This window comes from Agelaius phoeniceus, chromosome 3 (genome assembly GCF_051311805.1).
Source record: "Agelaius phoeniceus isolate bAgePho1 chromosome 3, bAgePho1.hap1, whole genome shotgun sequence".
In the NCBI taxonomy this organism is placed as follows: Eukaryota; Metazoa; Chordata; class Aves; order Passeriformes; family Icteridae; genus Agelaius; species Agelaius phoeniceus.
In genome coordinates, this window is record NC_135267.1 from 103,139,752 (window position 1) to 103,161,205 (window position 21,454).

At 43.9% G+C, this 21,454-nt stretch overlaps 1 protein-coding gene and 1 long non-coding RNA gene across 9 annotated transcripts in view; both read right to left on the reverse strand.

Annotated features, from left to right (window-relative positions):
* Positions 1–361: 361 nt before the first annotated feature.
* On the reverse strand, positions 362–3,741 carry LOC143693742 (uncharacterized). The gene is made up of 3 exons (XR_013181685.1): positions 3,490–3,741; positions 2,529–2,678; positions 362–1,010 (listed from the first exon to the last, which is right to left on the reverse strand). It is a non-coding gene; the product is annotated as an uncharacterized LOC143693742 (long non-coding RNA).
* Positions 3,742–3,788: 47 nt separating this feature from the next.
* LCLAT1 (lysocardiolipin acyltransferase 1) overlaps positions 3,789–21,454 on the reverse strand; it is a 112,032-nt gene continuing 94,366 nt past the window's right edge. For all 8 annotated transcript variants that reach the window (XM_054629336.2, XM_077176036.1, XM_077176034.1 and 5 more), the window contains one exon: positions 3,789–7,922. In XM_054629336.2, the coding sequence (XP_054485311.1) occupies positions 7,414–7,922 (509 nt within the window). In that variant the 3' untranslated portion in view covers positions 3,789–7,413. The remainder of the gene's footprint in view (positions 7,923–21,454) is intronic.

Sequence of the window (21,454 nt, forward strand, 5' to 3'; positions counted from 1 at the left end):
GCCCTGTGATGCACCAGGGAGGCCTGAGCCAGCTGCCCTGCCCCTGGTCACTCATCCCAGTGCAGGAGTAGAGAAGGAGAACAGACTATTCTGAGAGCTTCAACACCTTCATTTAAAGCCAGGCTGGGCATGAGGCACCCCACGTTCTGAAACCACACAACATCCCTCAGATGGTGCAGGAGCAGGAGCTGTGGGAGAGCAGAGATCACAGCTGAACACTGGCTCCCATCAGCTGTGTCAGACAAACCCCACAAATCAGCAGGATGAACTCCTGGGGGGTGGGTGTGCTGGGCACATGGCAGGGACAGGCCCAGGCAGGCCCCTGGCTTGCTGGAGCTGGAATATCTGTGCCAGCCCTCACTGCTGCTGGCAGTGTGGCATTTGCTGCCATTGTCCTGCTGCATCCTGCACTGTCCTGCCCTTGTCCCAGCCAAGGCCTCGGGGGCCAGGAATAACACCTGTCCCAGATGGACATGCAGCACCAAACCCACAGGAGAGTGCTAGAGCCTGATGCCAGACACAGCCCTGGCTTGCACTGAGGGTGCCTGTGCTCTGTCCCTACCCTTGGCACACATCACTCACAGCATCTCTGATAAGAGCACCAAGGCCACCTGAGGGCTGTTGGTCAGCAGATCCTTTCCCAGGTGCTCCTCTCTGGCTTCCCAGCTGCTGGCTGAAGCTCTGGGATCCTGTGGGATGATGCCCCATATCCCTTTGTCCTTGTGTTGGCCATGAGGATCTCACATTCTTTGTGCAGATGAACGAGCAGGCCGTGCCCACACCAGAGCCCAGCAGGAACTGGGCCCAGTTTCTCTCTCCTTGTGTGGCTCTCCAGGGACAGACAAGTGCAAGGAGCCTGCAGTGTCAAGCAGTCCTCAACTCCTGCTTTGTGAACTTGGCCAGCACAGCCTGATCCATGCAGGACTATTTATCCATGTAGTGGCTCCAGGATCATTATTCTCCTGCTTCAAGCAACAGAGGGTGTCCCAAAACCTTCTCATCTCTTACTCCTGGGAGGGAGAGAGGAGAAGAAAGGCATAGAGCAAGAAAGGAATAACAAAAGTTTTGTTTGCTGCCAAGAGAGGTTTGGCTCATTTCCTTTAAATGCTGGTTTTGCTCCTGCAGGGATTGGTGTTAAGGTGTGTGAGAAGCAGCACAATTTCAGATCCTGACCTGCCCATGTCCAGGACTGTGAATGATTGTCTGATCATCAAGTGCTGGAAGGTTTCCCTGCTGTGACCCTGAGACCAGCCCACTGACTGTTCATTTGTGCCCCTCACAAAGCACCAAGAAAAGCCCTGGGAAAGTGGGGACCTTGGCTTAGGTAGCTATAAAAAGGGCACTTGAATGAAGTGGGTTCAGTGCTGAGTTTCAGAGAGCTCTTTGAGCAGCACTGGCAGGGGGTGCAAAGCTGTAGGAAGCAAACCTCAGGACCTACCAGCAGGCAGAACAACTCCACTTGAATAATTTCTGTGGATAATAGGGGAGGGAAACTAACTGTGCCAGTGGGGAGGGGGATGATGAGGCAGCTCCTTGCCAGGAAGGTGAGGAAGCACCTGGCTGCCAGGCAAAACATGGATTGCATAAGGCAGCCCTGTTACAAGTGATTTTGCAAGATTCCCTGGAAAGGTGGGTAGCTTCCCAGCCTGCCAGTGGGCATCTTACTGACAGTGAGGGATTATTCTATCCTTAAAGAACTCAGGGTCTTGCACAATTGCCAGGAAAAGAAGCAGGAGGAGCCATTTGCATATCTTTAAACACAAGACATCAAGTGAGAAATGTGAGCACAGAGAGGAGACAGCACCCTGAGTAGCTACAGGGCCACACAGGCAATGCCAGCATTGGTGGGCAGCCAGTCAGGTAAGAACAGAGGGACTCCTGGGGCAGTCCAATGGTCCTGCTGGGAACCACCCTATGCTGGATGTTATTTCTCTTCTCACTTTCTTGAAAGACATCTAAGTAAAGAAGTATTTTAACACAGACCTTTCCCTAAAACAGGATGACACGCTCCCAGCAGCTGCACCCAGCACTGGCAGGAGCCAACACCTTCCCCAGCACCTCTATCCTGTTATCCCTAACATTTCCCTCCTCTGTGGGTTCAGTGTTAATCCACATCCATTCCCCTGGCTGACTGGACACCCAGCTGTTCAAAGAACAGAGCAAGCCCTGAAAGAAGGGGAAGAAATAGTGCAGGGGGGCAGAGGGCAAGACCCAGCAGCAATGTGGGGGCCAGGTTAGGGCTCTGCAGAAAGCCGTGCCTCCTGCTCCTCCCACAGCATCTCCTCGTGCTCTCACTCCATGCAGCAGCTCATCCTCCTCTGCTACCTGTCCTGGGGATGCAGAAGCAATGCTGAGGCCTGAGCCCTTTTAGCTCTTCTCTCTGGTAAAGCTGGAGGTGCTTCTCTGCTCCCTGAAGCTGTGGGCATAGAACCCTGAAGCTGGGGGTTCTCACCTCCTCCCCCAGACAAGCAAGATGGAGAGAGAAATGCAGGGAAGAGGCTGCTGACCACCAAAACCATTACACTTACCTGCATATCTGCCTCTCTCATGCATGAAGCATCTCAGATGCAGCAAACACTCTCCCATCTTCTACTGAGAGCAGCAATGCCCACCTGAGAAACAGTGCTCCCAGGAAAAAACCTCCAGAAAAGGGGATGACAAACCACCTGGAGGCCCTGCTGTAACAGAACAAAGACATCTACTTAAAAACTCGGGGCCTGGTATCAGCTCCTGATAAAACTGCTAGCCCAGCAAGGACAGAGGCAAACTCTCTCTCCCTCACATGCCTCAGCCCAAACCCCCCAGGCTGGCAGTAACCCAGCCATGCTATAAGCACAGCCTGTGCTCCCTGCTCCCAGGAGCACTGCCTGGTTGAGATCGCCTGCAGTGTGATTCAAAATTCCTATTTCCTCAGGAAATAAGACCATTTTCCCCCATTATATGGAGCTGCAAAGGAGGGGTTTGGGGCAGCTGGAGGGTGAAATAATCTTTGGCCTCCATTACTAATGTTTTCTGTATGGACAGGTAAGACAGAGAAATACATTTTTTCATTGCATATTTGTGAGGAAACCAAGAGGAAGAGACAACCACCTTTCCAGAGTAACAAGCCACTCATTTTGACTTTGGGGAAAGGATTTGAATGCTCTGAGTGTATACAGACATGGCCAATTATCATTTCCAGCTGCAGAAACTGCTGCCAGGGTCTCTGTTTCTTCTTTATGCCACAGGATACCTGCTGGAGATGTGGGTACTTCCCTAGGGCCAGCACAGCCAGGATATTCTCACTGGGTAATCATGAGCTGAGAAACACAGCCCTTGTGCCTCCACACCAGATCAGCACTCAAGCAATGGAGACAGAAAGCAAGGGCCCTGTAACCTGAAGTTACATTAAAGAAAGGCCCTCTAAGAATGTGAACCTTGCCATAGATGGTTTCTTGTGTCAGTAAGTACATGGGAGGTAACAGAATACAGCTAAAATAGAGCACTTACCCACCTGTCCTAAGACAGGTTATTCTTCAGCAATCTTGGTTAAGCAGCACAGCAAGGGTAAAGCTGAGCTGCAGCTCTTGCACACTCAAAGGTTTCTGTGCCTTCTTTACATGAAGAAGCTGGAATGGAGGGTAGAGCCAGACACCCCTTTCCAGCCTCCCATGGAGAGATGGGGGGCTCTCCTTCCACAATCCATGAGTCAAGCATGGAAACAGACACCAGTCTGCCTGAGCCAGCCAGCCATATCATTGGAGACAAAGTTTGTTCCTTACAGGTGCAGTAAAAAGAAAACAGCAAAATTAAACACATGCAATGCTTCAGGTCTTTATTTTTGCTGTAGAGTAACTGGTACATGGTTAAAACATTCTAATAATATCATCAGTGAAATCTGAAAACTAAGGCTTTCTGTAGGTTTGTAGTGTCCTGGTGTTTCCTTTCACACAGTGCACATATAAAATCAAGTTATCAAAACACAGAGCTTTTTTAAACAACACCGATTGATGCAACGCACAAAACTAGGAACTACATCTCCTATGATCAAGACAACACCTTACAGACCAGCTTTGGGCCTTGCAGCTTTGAAGTCAAGAGAAACATGTCTTGGTCTGACATCCTGCGACCCAGATGAGCCTGATGACACACAGAGATGGCAGGATTTCAACCTTCTGTTCTGAGCAGAGAGAAAGAAACCCCCTGATGCTGATGAGGAAACGTTTGATTGAGCAAAGGGGAGCAGCATCCTTAAAGCACAGCACTGATCCCAAACCATGTGTGCAAGGCCCAGCAAGACCTGCAGGCCCTGCAGACAGAGCTCAGAGGGGCAGCTGCTGGGACTGCAAGAGAAGGTGAACTGGGACAAACCTGTTACCGAGTGAGATGAGACCCAGCGCCAATCCATGTCCCATGGAGAGGGCTGTGGGATTCCTGGAGTACTAGCACCCTTATCCCAACAGCATTGAAAAAATTTCCAAGTGATTCACCCAGCACAGAATCACAGAATGATTTAGGTGAGAAAAGATCACTGAGCCAGTACTGCCAAGTCCACCACTAAAGCACATCCTTAAATGCCAGCTTTGTGATGTTTGAAAAGGGAGACAGGGTAGGAACAAAGTATTCTCCAAGAAATCTGTGTATCAGAACCTTTTCATTAAACAGCTACATTTTCACCAGAGGGGAAAAAGACATTTACAGAAAAATCTTCCCCCACTTTCTTAATCACTTTTTAAACAAAGAAGCTTCTCCATCCACAAAACTTTTAGTTTTTAATCAACATTTTTCCCATCTTGCATTTCTAATTGACCTGAAAAATGAGGCACATAATCTAAACATCTACATCAACACATGGAGGAGGATTCTTCACTTACCACTCACTCTGCACCATGGAGTTGGGCATTGCAAACGTGACATTACCAGCTGAAAAGCAGATTATTCTTTCTCTTTGATCCAAACACAGGGAGGAGGATGAATTACAGATTTTGCAGGATGTTTTTACCACATTACAGTAGGTTACATGTTTGGCTCCAACTGGGAGGAAATCCCTTGTAAGGGTCAACGATGGATTGCATTGACTTCATTTTCAGAGCCCAACTTTAATTACACAGAGACATAAATCCTGAACCATGCCATGACCAAGACTCACACTGGTGCTCCTGGTACATCTGATGACACCACAAAGTTCTCTGAACAACTAAGAAAAGCGTAGCTGGTATTTTATGTCACCCACACATGGAACCTGTCCTCTGAAGTCATTCCTGAAGATGATGTTAAGGCTATAGGCTGGCTATGGTTACTCCTGGTATGAAAGCACAGCCGTGGCTCAGGACAGACTTGAAGAAGCCTTTTAGGTCTCCTCTGCATTAACCACAAATGAGGTTTTTAGGTTTTCCCTTGCAGTGGGTTACCTGAATGTGCAGGGTATTGGCTGAAGAGGAGACAGGCTATGGAAATTTAAGCTGCAACCACGCCTGTGATATCACAGAACTGCTTTAAAAAAAGACCTCCTTCCACTCATGACAATGCAACACCAGTTGTCAGGTACACAAATACAAACATGGAAAAAATCATTAAGCAATATAAGCCTAAATATAAACCTACTTTTATTTATTTTTAAGAAAAAAGGGATTAAAAAATTTGGAGTAAACCAGATGGCTTCAAGTACTTTCCGCATAATAAACAATTAGTTATTATAAGCACAGATTAAAAAAGACTTGTCACCTTGCAAGGGACAGTTGAATAGAGGCTGGTGATTCGTCCAAAACAGGTCTTTAAAACAAACACATTAGACAACATGCTCAGTGTTGTAATTTAGAAGCAAACAGGTGTGTCCACCATGCTGGCCCAACACTTGAGACACTCAGCACAGTATGAGGTACGTTTTGCACTCTGGACTTTCACATTTCACAGCAATGCCACTCAACAAACGGAGCCAGGCCATCTGGGTCCAGCTCAAACAAGCCCTCATGCAATAAAAACCAAATATTTAGTAAGTCAGGAAGGTTTTGCAGCAATACGATTGTTCAAGTTGTCTAAAATTTTGGAGGTTGCAAAAAAAATTTAACCTGAAGACCTGAAGTATCTCTGAAGTGCTGGCAATGTTTTTGTCTTTTTCTACATGAGCATGAACATTACTTTTATTATATATGACAAGGGATACACTTCAAAATGCCTTGTCTGAGTTTAAGCCCTCAGGTTTTGTGAATGTCATGAAAATAAGGGAAAGTACCAAAAGTTGTGAAGGAGGTTGAAAAAGTAATGATGTCATCAGGAAACAAAGCCAGTATGCAAAGGGAAGATGCAGCTCTTCCCTGTGCTAAGTCCAAAACTCAGACCCATCTCTTGTACCACCATGGAGAGAACTGTTGCATTTCAACAGGTCTGTCTGACATGCAAGGAACAAGCACTCTTCCTGCTTATGTACATGGACACGTGAAATGCCAAAGGAAGCAATGTGAAAACCAAAATTAATACTACAAAAATTTTAAAAAAGAAAAAAAAAAAAGGTATTTTGCCTACTCTGAAAACGAAATAAAATGTTTTCAACCAAAGAAGGTCTACAAGGATACAAGGAAGCCTTTTTTAAAAACATTTTCCAGTTACTCAGAGACAAACAGCTATTTTTGCCTCTGTGAGAAAAAAAATACCAATAAGCCAATAAAAAACCAGCTCCCCTATCCTGCAGCTCTGCATACTACAGTAGGAACAAGTCTCCCACAGCTAACAGGGAGACTAGAACAGTATGAAACAGTGAGAGATAAAAACTGAGCTGCACAGGTCTATTAAATAATCAGCAAACACTTAAATGGAGGCAGAGTGAGCACTGTACTGCTTTCTGTGGTATGACACAAGAATACAAGGCTTGAAAATCCTCCTGAGTGACCAAGCCAGAATAGTTGAATAGTTGGTAGGTTCAGTAGTGTTTGGAAAAGCTTATGCAAAAATATTACTACAAAATAAGTTTGAGTATTTGAAATAGAAAAAAGAAACAGAACAACTTCTCCTTCAACTTTCATCTACCATCTAAACTTACCAGTTTTCCAAATTCGGTGCTTACTTCACACCAACGTGACTCTAAAGAAATCATACATCTGCCTCTCTTTGCTGAACTGTTTGGGTTTCTACATGAAACTTCAGTGCACATCACATTTATTAATGTCCTTATGATTGTTCAGTAATCCAGCAATTTGTTTCTTAATGACAGCAGAACGCAGTTGCTAGCTGCTTGTGAGAGCAATGTCAAAATTACATTCAGAGATTAAAAACTACCATTTTCATGTGGAGCAATAACTAACATTTTTCCTTCTCTTCACAGAATCATGTGCAAATGTCTAACAATGGCGATAGTAAAAGACACTTCTCATGCAAAAATTGTTCCCTGTGCATAAAATTTGCAGGGCATCTGAAAACCACCCTTCCTCTACCCCGGAACTAATTGATTTTTACTTTCGTGTCATGAAATTTCTGTTGCTTTTTAAAATACTGATGGCAAGCGAGTTCAATGAGTTCCAGCCCACCAAATATCTTCTGCTGCACAACGAAAAAGACGATCATGGCCGCAAAGTACCACTGTGCAAAGCTGTACAGGTAGAGCAGCGCCAGCATTCCCAGCGGGAACGCCGTCCAGTAGAGGAGCGAGGCGCACTTCACGGCCAGGACCCTGAGCTCGGATTTGCAGGGTGGGACAATGCCCTGCCCAGCTGCACTGAAGCATCTTCCACCCTCGTAGAAACGCCTCAGTCTCTCCTCTTTCTCCTCCCAGCGCTGCCGGCACCAAAGCTGCAGCTCCTCCTTGGAAGTGGGCACTGTCTCGATGGGGTATCTCTGGACGTGGAAGTGAATCTCCTTTGGGAAGTTTCCTTTCAGAAGGTGCTTCTCTGTCTGAGGAATGTTTTGGGGGTACGCCACAGTTATGTCATGGATGGCATCGAGGTTGTCACCTAGAAGAAAGGTGTGGGGGAAAAAAGATCAATACAGATCATGCAACAGTCAGAATACTAATCTCCTTCAAGACATGATTGAAAACTGTCAAAATCATGGCAGAAATCCCAGAAATCCCAGAGATACATTAACTATGCAGACTGTGTTTCATCTGCTAGAGTATCTAAAGGCTGAAAGGTCAAACTTTTCCCAATCACTGCCTGTTCTGAATCTGAACAAAAAGCTTTGGGGACAAGATTACACACTGTACAAACTAATGCAGAATTACAACAGTAAGAGAATTAAGTCAAATGTAAAGGAGAGAAGAGGCACATCTGGTCTTGGATAACGAGTGCTGTATGTGAGTCTGATGTTCAGCTGTTTGGGTAAAGGGAGCACAGCTAACCATTCAAACAGCAACTGCACATTAGAAATTCAAGGGGCTATTGATGAAAAACCCCCCTAGTCTTCATTAGCATGCCTGATTGAGCCAACATTTTTGAAAGGATATCAGTCTTGCCAAAGCAGGGCTTGCTAGAGCATCCTTGTTCTAAGTGTTTTTACATTTTGCACTTTCTAAATATCATCTTTATCCCCCAGCCTCTGAACAGACATTCTTTTTAGATTTCATAAAGTAAATTCTGCTAGTGTAAAACTGATCTAAAAATAGGCATGTGGTGCACTGGACGTTGCATAACTGCTAAGTTCTGCCAGCAGTGATTTATGTTGCTGTTTTTATTTGGCTGGCTGGCTCAGGGCAAAATAGAATTGGAGACTAAAAGCTGTCTCCAGTTGCAGCAATTGAAGACTTTTGTTCTCACAGATGATGCCACTTCTTGCAAAGATGATCAAAACCTACTCTTTAGCCCCACTCTTCATTTTCATTTCCTCTCCTTCCCTGGCATTTTGGTTTTTCTTTACAGCCCTAAAAATGACAGGGCTAGAATAGAAAGTTACTTTAAAAGGCCATGTTCAAAATGATGTATCTAAAGTTCAACTCCAAATATCACAAGAGGGGAAAAAACCCTATTCAGCCTTTCAGATATTTTATAATTGTGCTGTCTTGAAGCAATCTCTCTTGGACAGTTTTGTGGTAGGTTAGTTGGGGTTTTAAAGAGATTTATATGGCTCCTTGGAGGTCCATCACAGCAAATCTCAATATTCCATCTTTTGTCTAGCTCTGGGATCACCTCTGAACTGAGCAGACAATCCCTGTGTTCTGCACAGGTAAAACCTATCAGATCTCTTTCCAAGAGATACCAAAATTGATCATGTCTTAGAAACTCAGCCCTTACAAAGGGAAATAACTGCCAGCCTGTTGCACCTTGGCACAAAACATTTTAGTTTTGAGAGCAGCTTGCATTTTAACTCCCCTATTCCAAATATTTCTACCATCAGATTTACAGTCATCCTTCAGCACAGACATCCATCCCTTACTTCCTGGCCCAACCAGGAGAAGGGCTGCTACATAAACCTCCAAGAAATTTCCATCTCTTACAATCTCCTTCCTCCTGATCCTCCATAGCTCCCCAGGTCTAGTGGAACATAAAGCCTATACACTTTACCCCAAAAGAGAGGCCAGAAAAGTCCAGCCTTCCTGATATCCTTGCATCAAAAAAGACTTTCATGAAATGAGTTTTTAGCCAGATGAGTTTCTTGCACATCTTGCAGTCATTCATGCCTGGGCAGCTAAACTATCAGTCTGCCAACTGCATGAACTACTTGAAAAATCAAGGCTTGACACTTAAGGGCCACTGGCATACAGAACACAGGTCATAAATCATCAGATCTGCTTAAGACACAGATTTTCTGACTCTGTGCAAGCAGGACTGGCAGGACTCCCTGCACTCACATAGCTGGTCTGATGTCTTTAGCATGCAGGTATATTTCTCCCCATGAATTCCTGATCAGAAACAGGAAAGCCTCTGCTCCTTGCCTATGGATCAATAGCCTCCCCAGACAAGATACCTTCCAGCAGGGCTTCCCACCAGACTGCACATTTTCTTTTGGCTTTTATGGCCTTAGTCACCCAGAAGAAAGCTCAAAGAGCTGCACAGAGGAGGGAGGTTGTTACTGTTTCAACATTACACACGGGGAAATTGAGGCAAACAACGATTACATGGCCTGCTCTGTGTGTCCAGCTGGAACCAGTATCTCCTAATTCCAGCTGCAAGATTCACCTATGAAAGTGTATTTTATACAAGAAGAAAAGAAACTTCAAAGGTTTATTTAGCATATCTGAAAGAACAGAAATATCAGAAAGAGAGAAGACCAGAATACCAGGTTTCATATGCAAGAGGCCCCTTGCCTGGGTCATCCATATTTAATAGCTCCACACAAATGGCAGCCTGAAGCTTTAATTCCCTGGCAAGGCAAGCTACAAGACAATCTGCTAAAAGGAAGAAAAGTCACCACAGCAGACAAAGGTAGACCATTCATGAGAAAGGGAATTCCCTTAGGCTAGGTTTAATCAGGCAGCTCTGAACCTGCATCCTTTGAGCATCTTTACTGTCTCTTTCCCTGTGAAGTTAGGCTCTTGCCTCTGCAATCTGGAGATATCTAACAACATGTGTTTCAGATACATAGCAAAGTGCCAAACAACCAGAAAATCAGTGATCAGAAGTGAAGACATAGGGCAGTCACTGACTTAAGGATGTTTTTTCCACCTGAATTTAAAGACCTGCTTGAACAACCTGTTTCTGCTAGTTTTGAAGAAAAATTTTCCCATGGGAAACCACATCATTCTATGTCTCTGGTGGGTCAAAAAAGAAGTAAGCAAACATACAGCTCAGAGAAGCTGAGGAGGACAAAACACTTCTTGCAATATTTTCAGTGACATCTGAGGGATTGTCTTTATCCTGTGAGTATCCATGACTCCTTGAGGAAGGAATGAAGGACAAAGGAAATCAAATAATGTTCAGAGATCTGCATCTGAAATCTAATTAAGCTAAGAAACTGCTATTTAGGCTAAAACATCAGGCAGGTAGCCCAGCTCCTCAGGACAAATAAAAACACCAATTCCAGCAGCTTTACAGTTCCATGACTTTCTTCCTGCAGTAGTGGAATTATGTATCCTTTGCACCCAAGAATAGTATTTTGTCCTATGGTTTGTAAGAGCACCTCAGAAAAGGAAAGCTTACTGCAGTGCTCAGGAGTGAATATAAAGTTTATTTCTAACTATTGTTAACCAGCTGTAAACTGCACAACATGCAGACGATGATTAATCCATGTGGCAGTCTCCATTTTGGGATGACAAAATGCCTCAAAAGCACTATTCTTTAACTTACTGAACTTTCTGTGCCCAATCAAAGTTATTTATATTCCAGCTCCATTGATACACGACATTACTTCAGGCAGTTACAATGCACAGCTGGTTGCTTTGGGCACTGGACTCAGGTGGCACAGGGAGAACTTGACCAGGCTCAGGACCAAAACATCAGCATCAGAGAAAGACATATTTTTTTTTAAAAAACACTTCCAAGGAAAAATGAGGATGTTTTCTTTCACTACACGAGTTGTTCAATACGAATTTTTATCCTGCAGCATCTGATAGCCCCATGCAGCTCAGTTTCTGCAACCCCCTGCCCCAGCAAACCCGAGCACACATCCCCAGTGTGCTCACACACAACACAAGTGCACTATACACTGGCACAGCCAGCCAGCATCTTTTATCTCATTGCTTATCATAAAACTTTACTACCAAGAGCCTCTTACTAGGTTCAAAATAAAGATATTACAGGCAAACTGAAAATTACTTTTAATAGTGTGTTCAATAATACCATGCCAGCACATAATTTTAATTCCAGGAGAAAAAACCCAGCCTGAATGTAGAAGGCAGGATTAAATTATATTCAGCTTCCTTCAAACACATTCACAAAGAGAATACTGCAGTGCAGCTACAATTGGAGACAACTACCAGAGGTGAAGCTCAGCCCTACAGCACCATCCCAAGCAAGGGGGATGGACCCAGCCCCTGCTCCTGGATGGATGGATGGATGGATGGATGGATGGATGGATGGATGGATGGATGGACCCATTCCCTGTGCTAAAGCTTTGTTTGGAAGCTCAAGCACAGTCTGTTCCTCAGTTCTGACTCACACCAACCACGAGGACACTTCCTTGCTCCTACCCAGCGATGCTGAGCAAGCTCACTGTGAGACAAAGGGATCTGTACAAACCAGGGCCAAAATAGTGACTCAGAACAGGAGCTCTGAAAGCCAAAATGATCACCACTGAGCTGAAAAAGAGGATGGCCCCAAGGCAAATCCATGCAATGAACTGCTCAGACTCTCAGCAGCCTCAAAGGTGCATTCAAGTCTCCTTGGCATTAACAGGGGTGGCTATTACCCATCTCCATCCCTACCAAGGATCTCAGCAGCCCTAATTTGTCCTACTTTGGTTATCATTGACATTCCTTTACACCTCACAAGGATTATACTGGCTCTTTCCCTGCTCTGATCCAGCAGAGAAGATGCTATTCTTAACCAGGGTACATCACAGAACAGCAGCTGATGAGCTGCTGAGCCACCACGGGGAGAGGCACACGCAGATTCTCCCACAACAGAATATCCATTCTTAAATTAAACTGCTCTGTTGAAAGTGGGACCTATATGTGAGGTCCTTGTTCATCCTATCTCCCAGCCCAATATAACTTTTATAAGTTATATTTATATAACTTTGCTGCAAAGTGACATACCTGTCCCTTCATTGCACAGCTCCAGCTATTTCATACATTTCCAGGTTTCCATTAAACACTGGCTGTTGCTCACCCACCTATGCCTTAATATCCTCCACCCTATTCACATTTCCTTAGGAAACCCAACAGGAGGAGGCTTGGCACTTCTGTAAATAAAATGATCAGGAAGATAATGAAAGAAAAGATGGAAATGAGTAGAAGAAAACTTGTCAGGTTATACAATATTTGAGTATTTTATGTTAGCCTTAAACACAGATACACTTTTGGACATTAAAACAAAAGCCATCTAAAACTGCTTACTGGGAAATATTACTGTCTTGGCTCACAAGATTTGAGTGATTTTTCCTTGAGAACACAGTATCAGGAGGGAGCAGCTTCAAGGATTTACAGCTCCTCCTGGGAAGTATCATGCTTGTGAGGATTTAAAACTTCAGGCAGCCCTCTTTAAAGCAGTGGTGTCAGCTGGGGTTAATCTAAATCACTTTCAACTCAGTAGTTATTGGAAATCTTTTTTAGGTAAGTGTAGCAATCAAATAAGCAAACAAAAAAAGACAGAATGATAATGCTGCTTTGATTAACAGAGAAGAGTGGTCCTGCATACCAATTCTTTCTATACCTATCTGATTTTCCACTGGCATTGTGATACAAGGAGAGAAGGAGCCCTTCCACCTGCTGACACTAAGGAGTTAAGGACACTGCACCTCTGGTCCCTGAGGGTGGGAGCCAGGGGAAAGGACAGCTCTGTCTGCTTTCTGCTGCCCAGCAGGAAGGAAATGTGCTCTGGCTGCTGCATACAGGAGTAGAGGACTACTGGGATCCCATACCAGCTACCTCCAGCTGAGATATACAAAGATCAAGAGATGTAAGGACATCCTCACGGCTATCAGCAACCATTACATGTGCTTAATTCTGTTGCTAAATACATTTAAATCACATGGTTTTGCAGCCTGATGCTACATCTCATTAATATGTAAACAATACCACTAACTGAAGCTGCTCAGAGGGTGGTGGTGGGGAAGGAGATCCGATTTGACTTTGAAATCTCTGTAAATACCTCATTTAATTATTCTAAGACCAGACTGGAATGTTATCATCATCTAATCTGATCTCCTGAATGACACAGGAGCTTATGCAGAATGCTTTGAGTTCTGCCATGGATGTGGTGAGACAGACAGCCTGCACTGCCCTAAAGCTTTTACCACGAGACAAGCAGCTCCCCTAATTAATCAGGGGGGCGTGCATGTGTCTGTGTGCATTATTTTTGTTCTTCTACTTCCTGACCACGTAACTTGGCTAAATTAGAGACCTGTCTGCTCACAGAGGTAAGTGGTGGTATGATCTGTCAACCTCAGAAGTTGCTCCTGAACAAACTAAACCTACTTATTTGCTGAGATCTCAATATGAAACATAGCTTTTAAAGCTCAAACCCCTCTGTAGCACCCTGAATCTCTTCTTTTTTCAAAGCATGGGTGCTGGAACCAGTACAATTTTCCAAATGGCCTCATTGAGTCCATACACAGGCATCTAGTACAAACATTCCTACTTGCTTCTTGTTTTTCCACTCTTGCCTGTGACAGAGCTTGAGATTCTCACACCCCAGGCTGGCATCTGCTAATTGGCTCCACCAACTGCATCCTGGGCTGCATCCCAAGCAGTGTGGCCAGCAGGTCCAGGGAGGGGATTCTCTCTCTCTGCTCCACTCTAGTGAGACCCCACCTGGAGTGCTGCATCCAGCTCTGGGATCCCCAGCATTGGAAAGACATGGGCCTGTTGGAATAAGCTCAGAGTGCTGGAGCATCTCTGCTACAGATAGGCTGAAAGAGTTGGGGTTGCTCAGCCTGGAGAAGAGCCCTGTGGAGACCTTAGAGCCCCTTCCAGTAGCTGAGGGGGGCTACAGGAGAGCTGGAGAGGCACTTTTTACAAGGCATGTAGTGACAGGACAAATAGGAATGGCTTTAAAGCTTTAAAGTGAAGGAGAGTAGGGTTAGATTAGATACTAAGAAGAAATTCCTTACTGTGGGGGTGGTAAAGCACTGGCTCACACTGGCCCAAAGAAGCTGTGGATGCCCTGTCACTTGAAGTGTTCAAGGCCAGGCTGGATGGGGATTGGAGAAACCTGATCTAGTGGAAGGTGTCCCTGCCCATGGCAGAGAGCTTAGAACCCAATGATCTTTAAGGTCCCTTCCAACCCAAACCATTCTATGATTTTATTTATTTATTTTATGATTAACATTTATTGCTCGAACACATCTCTCCCCTTGCCCTCTCCACGGACAAATTAATAAGGAGGACTGCAGCTAAGCCTGCCAGCTCCCTTCCTCCTCTCCAGACCAAATCAGATGGTTTAATATGGAACTCTTCAGTTATGCTATAGGAAGTCAGTACTGTGGAAGACTTAAGAGCAGGTCAAGAAGTATTTTAATCCTGATCTGCAAGTTAAGATGTATCAAGTGCTAAACTGACCCTTAGTTTGTGGATTAAACTGGACAAAAATTCTGGGCATGGGTACTGAAGCAAAACACAGAAGATTTAGCTCAGAATTATTGCAAGCATTGTTTACACAGCTGTGCTTTACAGGATTCATGCAAGTATGGGTCGTGCTGGTGGATTTCATGTGTTTCAGGACAGCTTACAGCCTCCACTAAGGTTTCACTGATAAAACTCAGCCTTCCCACCTCTCCAGACTTGAGGCCTCTGATCCTGCTGCTGTCCAAGTCACAGCCAGCTGGTTTGAAACATCTCATGTGGCTCCTGTCAACACAAACCCATGAAGGACTTCAGGAACGAAGGCTCCCTGCTAAAAGAGGAATGAATCCCTGTGCAGATGAAGGAAGGATGTGCACAGAAAATGGGGGATCCAGCCACAGCAACAGGGAACGATCCACTGGCTCTATCCACAACACTGCCCAGTAGGCTGCTGCTCCTCAGTCTTCCCTCCCTGACTCTGAAGGGTTATTTTACAAATTGCAAAGGAAAAGCTGGTCGAGCTATAAATAAAACACAAAAATATGTGGAGAGAAAGGAATGAAGGGATAAAAGGGTTGGAATAACAAGTTATTTTCAGTCACTGGAGATGACCAGGCAAAACTGACTCACCACTCTTTACTCTATCATTCCCAAACTATATTTATCAAATCCAGATAACAAAAATGCCATGTTTATTCCCTTGACTGCATATCTGCTCTTCCAACCTCCCCTGCTACAAGTCTTCTTGACATACACATATGGGATTTGGTTTTTATTGGTATGTTACAAGTTAGGTAGAAGAAGACATTGCTGTTTCTAGGCTTATAGGACACCACTGGTTTTTCAAACAGAAAAATGATGTTTTATGTAACAGAGAGACACTGACACACTGGTATGCAACTTTCCAACTCCTCTGAGCTCAAACATGCATTTCTTGGCAAACAGCCAACCAGCTCAGATGAGAATCACAATTCTGCTTGAAATGAAGATAATTTGCTACACTTCAGTGAAATCTTTTCAAAAAACATCATGTGTACTCTACCATGTTACAATAAGATGTCTTGCTAGGCAGGCAAATGTACCTAAATTAGGAAATGGCTGAGTTATTTTTATTTTTTAAAAATGCTAAACTAGACATCCAGGTATTTCTGGCAAGCTAAGTATCATTACAATTAAGCAAAAATAAGACACCAGATACCCTTAAAATAAATCATACACAGACATACAGAGCTTATTCTTATCTATAAAATAACAGACTATTCACCTAATTTTTTCTGTTACTTGTTGGGCATTTCAAATCCCTGGGAATCTGGGAAAGAAATAATCCATCCCTGTGTGAATGTACATTTCTTTGCTGTCTACTTGAATGAACAATCTCTCTCCAATGCAGATGACATTAAGCATCAATCTCTACAACAGAAAACACATTCCTATTTGAGGTAATCCAGTTCTACCAGAATCCAGCTGTTGTATCTGCAATTTCCACTGCCACTTCTGACTGGCCTCACTGAGTTAACAGTAAAGCAAAACACTCTGGAACAGTTTACATACACAACTGTCATACCAATGATGCTCAACATTGCAGGATGTTACTGCTAGGTAAACAATGGAGCTGGCTTAAACCCTGGAATTTTTGGAGAAGAAAAGTGGTACATTTTTAAAGATGCAAGCAGTAGCAGTATGTATAAACTGCCATGCTGTAGTGCAACAGCATACAAAGGCTTTTGGGCTCCCAATTAAAATACAAGGGTTAAAGAGGTTATACTTCCCAATCTCCCTGGTCTTCTTATTAGATGTTATTTAATTCCCTCAATTCTTCCAAAACCCTTGCTCATGCTCTTTTCAAATGCTTCTATCTCTTTTCTATGCTTCTAGGATTTGTTAGCACGCAAAGTAGGAATTTTCTCATCATTTTCTCGTCATTTTTAATCATTGCCTTAAATAAACATTTTGCCAAAGCTGCAGACTGAGCATGCAACTTATTCTGAGCCTTGTCTTTGGTAAAGTCACTACAAAATCAGTGTGAGTCACTGTGAGTAGAGGAAACTAATTCACCACAGATATTCAGAAGGAAGCAGCTGTGGCAATTCTTGCTTGGTAATCAACAGATCAAAGTGCACCCCATCTCCTCGGAAATGCCATGGATTCTTGCTGTCCATCAGCCCTCACTTCAGGCCAGTGGAAGGATGGTGCTATGAATAGCATAACACCATCCACTGCTGTACTGCAACAGCAGCAATAAGAAAATAAATGATGACTGTTAGAGAAAAGACTTTTTATTCTTGGCTTCTAGTACATTACAACTATTCTTTTTTATAATTCAGATATAAAGGTCAGCTTCCTTCCCTCAACTTACTCTGTGTTGGTCCCTTTTTCCAGTCGCTACAGATGAGTACCCTTTCCTTAATTCAGGGCACTTTGCTGTCACTACCCACAACCAACCGCTAGAGAGAACTCTTCAGCTGTGCACTGACCCGATACTGCCTCCAGCCCTGCCCCTTCAGACCGAACCAGGCATCACTCTCAGCCTTCAGCAGCCCCAGCAAGAGCAATCAGGAATCAGGGGGCGACTCTGGTTCCATGCAATATGACAGACTGGCTAGATGATATACCCAGTACCACTGCTTTTGGGATACATGAAACTGAAAACGCATTTTGAGATATTTGATATTACAAATATGGCCCATCCCAAACCAAAACACTAAATGAAAACGTACCCTGAACCAAAAATAGAGTATGAACTGGATATTGAAAAAAACACCTGCTAGCTGCCACCTCAAATATTTGGATGGAGTGCTTCTGCAGATGTCCTGAGCCGATCTCTTGCACGCCTCACCGATTTGTGCTATTGCCATTCTTGGTCACAGTGGTTTGTTTTCATTTCTGTGTACAAAGCAGGAGGAATGCAGAACAGCACCAGCAGCCCCACGAGAAGGCATAATTTCGGCACACAGAAAATAGTGATGCTTATAAGCTCTCTCCAATTGATATATACACTAAAGCCATAGCAACGCTTCAGTTTAACCTTGATTTTGAAACCCAGGACAAGGATTTTGCTCTGAAAACATTTCATTCTCTGCTGTTAGCAGAACTTCTGTCAGGAGCATCTGTTTTATTATCTGAATTTTCAGCTGAGGCATATTTACATAGAAATGAGCTCATCTATACATCTCAGAGAGAGAAAAGGGTTTGGGGTAGAAAAGCACTCAGGTTTCAACTCAGCAGCAAAGCCCTAGTCATGAAAGAGTCAAGAAAACAGAGCCTCTAACATACTTTAATCTTCCCTTCTTTATTGTAACCCTCTAGATGTAACTTGGCCCTTTGAAATTCAACTCTAACACTGCTAATTCAATTTCCCTGGTTTTTTTCCACTGCTGGCTGACCACACAAACCATAGAGCCCCCTGAAACAAGAGTATACAGCACAGCACAAAACAGGCATTTAGACCCATGGCTGCCTGCACCAAGATATGGACTTATAGTTCCCAATCCCCTGGTGCTAAAACAGTTTCCACCAGACCATGATACACACAAGTGAACAAATCTTGTTAAATTTAATCAGCCCAGTACTTGGGGGAGCCATCTTAATCAGAAAGGGATTTAATGAAAAGCCACAACGACAATTAATACTCTTTAATTACGACTGACTAATATTTATACATAAAGAGGAATTTGTTTCAGGATTAGTCTGAGACCTGGAAGAAGCCAAAGACATCAATTTAATAATGGAATGCCTAATTAAAGTATAATGGAAACCTAATTGTGATATACTGCTTTGTAGCGCACATGATTTATTTAGAACAATTGCTTTTCACTGGGCTCATTAGGGAAAGTTAAACAAAACACGATAGCAAAAAAGAAGAGGGAAAAACAGACACACTGGAACTTCCAAGATGATTATAATCAACTGATGAAAGACAGTGACATATTTGTCAGATAAAACACTGCCATCCCTCCGCAGGCTGTGATTAAACTTTCTAAAAAGGATAATGATTATATAGTTTCTTTCCTCCCTAATGACACAGGATCAGACCCAAACCCCATTGCAGCTACTTGGTGCAGCTCCTCTGATGGAAATGAGCCATAACATTGAAGGGTCTAACGGCCTTTGGATCCTCCTCATGCAGAGAAGCCTCACATAACACAAGCACCCTCCCAGCCACTGTGGAAGGAGAAAAGAAAACCAGTGCAGACCCTTCCAGTCCTTCCTACCTGTAGGAACTGACTGCAGGACTGACTGTTCCTGATCAGGATGCACTTCTTTAAGAAGGGATGGCCCTAGAGGTACCCATGGCACATAACTGATTGTCTCCTATTTTTTTTTTCCTAAATAAAAAATAAAAAGCTGCCCAATCCACTCTTCTTGCAAAACCAAACACCCTCCTGATGGCATCCTGGTGGCACTGGCGTGGTGGTCCCCACAGAACACTGGGCTAGTTGCTACTCCTCCCTTCACTCAAGACAAGGTGAAGGATGTGAGCTGTTTACTTTGCAGCACATTTCTAGAGTGTCAGAGCAAACAGTGTTTCCTCCCTTCATGGTTAAAAGGTAGGAAAACTGAAGGAAGTGCTCCTCTACCCAGCAGTGCCTGCAGAAAACAGACACAGGGAGGTCCAGGAGCAAATGAGCTTCCTCTGACAGTGACTGCTGGAAGCACTGAACAATTTTCTCAGCTCCAGCTCAGTTATGATGATGTGAGAATGGCTGTACCAACAGGAGCTGTCATGACAATGCCACAGAAAAGAGAAAGGGATGCTCCATACCACGGGATGTGTGGAAACACAGTACAGCATGGCCTTACAGATGCATGAGGAATTGCAGCGATTTTGAATGCACAGCAACAAAAAGATCTGTCTCCAGTGATAAAATGATTTGCTAATGTTTTTTTCCCAACTACTGCAATTCATAGAGATGCTTAGAGGAATTACACTAAAGTCAATTCCTTGAATGAAAATGAACAAAGACTGCTGGGAGTGCCTGGATAGTCATTCCTGTGCTGAGACGGAAGGGGGGAATTTTGGGCACCCATCTTGTATTCCACATGGGTGGTGCTGTCATTCTGCCAGCCAGAGAAGTAAAAACTGAATTCCTTTTGCAAGGACAGTGAAAGAATCAGATACAGGCCATTGGTTCATCTTCAGATCTGGTCTCAGTGTCACAAGAACAAGACTGAGAGAGGCCATTTATCCCAGTATGCAATGGCCCAACACTGAACCAATGTGCTTCTCTGCTAAGGCAAAGACAACCAGGTGTAGGGTCATCCTCTGTGCTTTGTACCTTTGTATTAAAGATGTGTACAGTAGTGGTCTGCTGGTTTTTATACTGATCAGAAGGCAAACCCATGCTGCCAGCTGAAGTCACAGATGAGAAATGTTGTAAATCCTTCTTGTAGAGTCATCTTTGAACAGAAGTCTAAAATTGGTTTCCTAAAAACATCTGCTATAAACTTCCATTTCTGAACTCCAGTGGAACATTTAACTCCATTGGCACTGCATGCTAGAAAGCTCTGAAAGCACTCATCACTGATGTTTTTAACATTGCTTTTTAACACAAATATGAGTATGTACATAACTAAACCACAATGAATAGAATCAATTTAGGCAGTTGAATTTATTTCATACGAATTACAGAAACAAATGGCCTGCAATTTAAAAAGCCCATTGTTGTCAGTATACAATTGTTTTCCTTAAATATTTTAACTCAAGGAAAAATGTAGCCCCCTAAATTTCACACAGTGCATGGAGAGGACAATGCTTAATTAAAGGGAGAAACTATGTGTCACAACAGAAAATCCTTCTGAGCAACGTTTTCCACTTATACCCTTTGCTACACCTAACACATCTGAGTTCAGAAACACTTTCCCTCAAAACTACCCAACCAATCATTCTATCTGCATGTTGCTCCCCTAAGGCTTACCACTGAAAGCACAAAAGGCATCACAAAAATCTTCATTCCACAGCTTCCTCCACTGGGAGATCCCAAGGTGTTCAGGAACAGCAAACAGATGGGAAACACTCACACTGGGAAGACACCCCAAAAAACTCCATGCTCCTCAGCAGAACGTTGCTATTTTCCCTCAAGTGCTCGTGAACATAACCCTGTTCACTGCAAACAACATTTAGCCTTGCTAAATTCTGCCTCAGTGCCCGTGGACAAGCTGCACACCATCTGCACAGCCTTCAGGGGAAGATTGCTATTCCCACTCATATTTGGCCTACAGACACAAACAGCTGTGGAGGGCTTCAGGCAGGAGGGAAAGGAGAAGAGACCTCCTGAACACCACTGAACACAGCAACATCTCTGCTCTGGAGGAATGAGAGCCAAGGGAGAGACCCAGCCCTGGGCTGATGTAAAACTCTCAACTGCCTGGAGGAAGGCTCTGCTGTGGTAC